Below are 6000 nucleotides of genomic sequence, written 5' to 3'. Positions count from 1 at the left end.
ATTACGTTACCTCTACCTCTCAAAAGTTCAGACAGCTCTGCCATTTTTGTCTTTTCTCCCGTGCGTGTGTGTGTGTGTGTGTCGGCACTCTAGCCAAAGTCACGTCATGAGAGGACAGGTGATTGTTGCGCAAATGTGCATGCATACCTTTGATTATTTTTTTATGTTACTTACGCGTTACGCCCAACACCGCCTTTGAGCGAGGTGTGCTTCCTAAATGTTACTACCAAGAGGTATTATGTCTGGTTCATGAGTCCCTACTAAGTGGTTAAATGGGTGTGAGGTAAACCTGCATTCTGTGTTGTTGGCAACCGGGGCATTCAGTTTATGTTGTGGCTTGTTAATAACTGGTACAGCTGGAAGTCTTCATGGTAATTAAATCCCCTAGTCCAAACAAATCCTTTTACCAGTACCAGACATTCATAGATCCCAGAGGATGAATCCTAAAACTTTGTTGATCCCCTGACTGGTTATCCCCATGATGTTGATATTTTAAATTCTGTTAAATACCAAACCAAGTAAAGATAATTGCCTCTTTCATGGAAGTGTAGAACAATGACATTCACTTTCCACAAACCCTAAACTGGTTAACCTTGTGGTTGTCGCTGCTCCCTTTTGCAGATTGTCATGTTACCACTACATTTCAACTGATCTATATAGTACCCAAATATTTGGAGCACTGAACCTCTTCAATGACCTGTTCCTCGATTACAATCTGAATTGGAGTTTTGGGCTTCATTTTGAAATCAACACATGTATCTTTAGTTTGGGTTGCATAATTTAATAGTAATAGGTTCACATTAACTGTCTCCAGTTGCACAGACACATTCTGAGGTTTACAGATGCTTCAGTGGTTTAGCGAAATTATTTTGCTCAGAGCATTGCTGTGCTTAAGAGCAGCCTCACACAGTGGCTAGCATATTATATAGACTCTTAGTCTCGTTCGATGTGGAACGATGACAGCTACAATTCTGCTCATGTTGTAATATCATATATTTATTTTTGTTCTATCTAGACAGGAAAGAATGGCTGTGCCACATTTATGATTGAGATGTCCACTTTTACTAAACTTGGCAAACAGCCACTGCTGGATAAACTGTATCTCAAAGCCTTGGTGGAAGAGCAGGGGACAGGCAAGTTTTAATTATTTTCCAAAAATAACTAAACTATTGTTTTTATAAAATGTGAACAATATGACATGCACATGATTTTAACATGGAGGCTTTTCTTACAGGTACTTCACACTCACAAGGGAAAACAATGGAGATTTCTTATGTTGTTGGAAAGCTGTCCTTTATTGACACACCCAAGATTTATGAGAAAGGATCAAATGTGGAGGGAAAAGTAAGTGAGAGATGTTACTTATGATGTTAGAGATGTTATGATTTTATACACAGTGTAACTGAAGCCATGTGCATTCTCGGTGCTATATCTTTTTGTTTTCATCAGGTTAAAGCAGTTTACTTCAATAACACACCTATTCCTGACACACTGGTCTTCTTGTTCGAGAGTGAAACTTGGTCAGGACGCACAGGACCTCTACTACAGAACCTCACTACTGACAGCAATGGTATCGCCACTTTCTCATTAAGCACAACTACCTACGACAAAGACATCGAGCTAACAGTAAGTCAACAATTCTGGTATTTTAATAGCATAGCCAGACATGATAACGGTAAAATATACTGGTGCAAAAGCTAGAGTAGCAAGCTGTCAGTCACAACATGCCCCTTAATTTGGAGTGCTTTTAATCTCCAGAGTGGAAGCAACACCACCAGTGAATCAACACCTTCCTTATGGGCAAAGTTGAGACATTTGGTAACATCAATGTTTCAAAAGCTGTCAATTCTTTCGAAGTTGTGTAATCTATTTTAATACAATACTCATATGCCCATATGTACCTTGGCAGAATTACTGGTCGCTGTAATCATTTGTCTTGTTAATACCAGCAGGAAAGTGATCTCTTACTGATGTGGTTCCAATATAAGAGAAGGGGACACAATAAAACAGCCCTGGTCCTGTGTAAAAATGTATTCAGAAGTTCAACTGAAGCTAATATGAAGCTTCAGTAGTTGAATTAGTTGACCAACAACTTTTTCCACATAATATGGGAATCTGAGTATTGTCTTTATACAGCTGACTCAACAAGACAATAACAATGGTGTAACGCAACAGCTTAAACCCGATTTTATTCATACTGAATAGGCCAAAATCAAATTTATCCCAGATGGCTTCACAATCTGTACAACAAATGACACCCTTAAGGAAAATCAAAAAAAAAAAGCAGTTAATTGCAGATGACACATAATGCATGAACAGAACAACAGAAGCTTCTTTTGATGCCAAGGGTTTCACAGAGTCTGAAATGTACTTTAAATTACACTTGTAGAAAAGAAGTCAGCATTTACATTATGACTACGCATCGGATTTGTATACAAAATCAAGAATACAATTGGTCACCTCCTCTGCAGACTTATTCTTCAGAGGGTAGATCTCTACCTACTTTGCGTATAATCAACCATTACACAAATGTATAGATTACCACACTCAGTTATAATGAGTTTGAGTAGGTTGATCCCAACCAATTGAAATGGTTAAGTTACCTGAAAAGGTTGGATGTTAATCAAGTATCTGCATAGGAAGCAGGTGGTATGTAGGCATATTTAGCTGCAGGGACATTCAGTTGCACAAATAACCTTACCGCTGTTGGGCTGTATTGTCTTTTCCTTTAGACTGGCTCGCTTTGCTTGGCAATCTGGACACTGAGCAACCTGAAGCCAAAAAAAAAAAAAAGAAAAAAAAAAATCAAATTTATGTATGTCATAGGCCTTTGGTCAAACAATAAGTGTAGGAAATGGGATATCCCACATATGATGTACTTGTGTTTTGGTAAGTAGGCCTTCATGTAAAAAACTGAGGTAAATTAGGGTGACCCTTCTAACTTACCCAATTGTGGATGTCAGTTTCCATTCTAGTCCAGTAATAGGGGCTGATCACCGCAAGTTTTTTCCACACCACAGTATGATCCATACCTACTGCAGCTCAGTTCTTCAAATAGCTGCTGATAGCACTACCTTGCCTAAATGTTCTTGCTTGTTTCTTCTTCTCCAGCAAATGTAATGAAGAAGTCCATCTGGTCAAAGAGAAGCTCAATGTAATCTTAATACAAAAGAACAAATGTGATTATTGTGATTGATGGTATACAACATCAATACTAGCCAACATCAATACTAACCCTTGAGCACAAAATGTGAAGCTCTTCTTTTTATGATATACTTCTCATGTTTACTGAGGCCTTCTGGAAAGTGATTATGGAGTTTGAGACCTATAATTTCTTTTACAAGTTTTGCTGATATTTTTCCTTCTTTCTTTCTATCTGTCTTTCTTTCTATCTTTCTTTCTTTCTTTTTTCTTTTCTTTTTATTACTGACTGTCCCTCAAGCCCTATAAACCCGAGGTGACTGTGCTTTTCAAGCTGTTGCACCCAAATTATGGAATACTCTTCCCTTATCACTGTGATTCCTAGAGTCCTGTGAAATCTTTATGAAGCAGCCGAAAATGTTCCTATTCAGTTAGGCTCATGGTTAGCCTGTCTGAATAGCGGCTTATTTCCTTGTCTGTGTTTTGGATCTTTTGTACTTGTTTGTGTGTCTCTGTCCTCATTTGTTTGTTGTTGCTGTGATTTTAACTTGTCAGCCCTGCACTGTCTGTTATCGTTGATATTTTTCATTAATGTGAAGCATTTTGTGATTTTTATATCTGTGAAAGGTGCTATACAAATAAACTTTACTTTACTTACTTACTGCCAGTGATGCAAGCACTCTGGCTAAACAACAGAAATTGGATTTCAGAGCAGGACGTGTTGGTGGAGAGAAATTAAGTGGACAAGATCTGAAGAGGCTCGTCACTGGGTATATCATAGTGGAAATGTTACCTATTTCCACAGTTGACTCACCCTCATTTAGACGCATTAGAGAAAATACCAACAAAGAGTGATTTCAAGCTGCCACACAGAAAGACATTTGCTGGCTACCTCAAGAGAAAATGCGGTGATGGCATCTAATTTGAAGGCCACATGTGGAGAGGTAGACTATGTTTCCACTACAGCTGACATCTGGACAGCTAACAACAAAAGCTTTCTGGGTGTAACAGTTCACTGGATCAACAGTTTAACTTTGGACCATAGCATGTTAAGGAATCAGAGGCAGGCACACATTTGATGTTATTGGCACAGAGATAGAATTCATTCATTCATCATATGGACTGCTTGGCAAAATTGTAGCCACTGAGACAGACTATGCATCAAATTTTGCCAAGGCATTTAAAGCCTGTCACATTCTGAACTGGAAGAAAAAAGTGACGAGGATGTCACTTTTACAGATTTCACAGAAGCTCCCTCCACTGAGACTGATCAGTTTACTCTTCCCCCTCATTACTGGTGTGTATCACATACAATTTACCTAATTTCCACCGGTGAAATACTTAACTGCCAGTGCAGACACCAAGGCTGTGTATAGGAGTAGTACTGTGAAAATGCACAGCTCTTTGGACCAAGGCAAGTCAATCTACATTTGCATCAGAACATATGGAGGAAGTCAGCTGCAGAAAGCTACTGGTGCTGTCATCCACAAGGTGGAATTCCTTTTATGAGGCCATTTCCAGAATCACCGAAATTCTCATGAACGAGCTGAATAGCCTGTATGTCAGACTGGGAAATAAGTGCCTCAATGACAAGGATTACCAATACCTGCAAGAGTACTGCACCATCATGAAGTCGCTTACAGCAGCATCTTACAAGGGGAAACTGTTGTTATGGGACTTTATGACCAACCCTAGGAGTCCTGATGTCGAGGACACTTGCCTTGAAAGACACCCTATCAAGGATGACAGCTGGCCTTCCAGATGTCATCGTGAGGGTGTGCCTATATTTCTCAACCTCTTATTTTTTTGTGAATTTATTTGGGCAGATTTGTTGCATTGCACCATTCATGATAAGAGGGAAGAGATCTTACTGCAATATTTGTTTTTAAAGCAGTCAGTACAATTATCCAAACAACAGTAGTCAAAACACATAAGATCACTTATAGTGATCACAGTTACAATGCCCAACCGCTTATATGGATCAAAAAGCTTGGGACAGAGTCATTCCTATACAAATGCTGTTTAAATAATTCACTTATAGTAATGAAGTAGTCCAATTGCAAAGTGCAGTCCAGTTCGAGACCCACTGTGGGGGCCTCCTTCCTAAGGTAGATGAATACTTATTTTAACACTTTAATCTTCTGAAATTAAAAACATAATTAAAACAAAAGCGGGATTTTGAAACCTCTTTTATTTGAATAGAAATACAAATGATTTTGCTGCCTCAACAAATACAGGTACATATACAAATACTGGTTTCTCTGCACATCCCTAGTCTTTTCACACATGAAAACATGGGAAAAAAAATTTAAACTATGGTAATTCTATTTTCTATTTTCTTTTTACCTTACTTCCATAGTACACGTATGATGTGTATTTAGCGGCTGTGGCACCATTATCAGGCGTTGCGGCGCACCTCTGCAGGGTTGTTTGGAGGTGTGGGGTGGGCCTGTTTATATGACACCACAGTGAAACAATCAGAAAATAACGTTTTATTCCTCTCATTGGATCTCACCGGCTTCCTCCTTGCCACTGTGTGCTCTCCTCATCCACTCTCTAGCTCGCTCGTTCATAATGAAAGTAATATAACGAGTAATGTAACTAATTACTTTTGATACCAAGTAATAAGTAAAGTAACTTATTACACTTCCTGAGTAACTTGTCCAACACTGATCTCTAGGATGTAGACAGAATTGTTTCCTTGTCAACAATCAAGAGAAGACTTCATGACCACAAACTCAGAGGATTCACCACAAGATGCAAACCCCTGGTAATCCTCAAAAACAGAGAGGCCAGGTTGCAGTTCACAAAAACATACAAAACAAAAGCAGTAGAGTTCTGGAACAAAGCACTATGGAC

General features: G+C 38.9%; 1 protein-coding gene across 1 annotated transcript in view; it reads left to right on the top strand.

The window, feature by feature from the left end:
* Positions 1-1240: 1240 nt before the first annotated feature.
* LOC122983822 (alpha-2-macroglobulin-like) overlaps positions 1241-6000 on the top strand; it is a 37891-nt gene continuing 33131 nt past the window's right edge. The window contains exons 1-2 of the mRNA XM_044353948.1: positions 1241-1344; positions 1450-1626. Coding sequence (XP_044209883.1) covers positions 1261-1344; positions 1450-1626 — 261 coding nt within the window. The 5' untranslated portion in view covers positions 1241-1260. The remainder of the gene's footprint in view (positions 1345-1449; positions 1627-6000) is intronic.

Source organism: Thunnus albacares, chromosome 6 (genome assembly GCF_914725855.1).
Source record: "Thunnus albacares chromosome 6, fThuAlb1.1, whole genome shotgun sequence".
Taxonomy (NCBI): domain Eukaryota; kingdom Metazoa; phylum Chordata; class Actinopteri; order Scombriformes; family Scombridae; genus Thunnus; species Thunnus albacares.
Note: the sequence above shows the minus strand (reverse complement) of the source record. Positions and strands in the feature narration are given on the sequence as shown.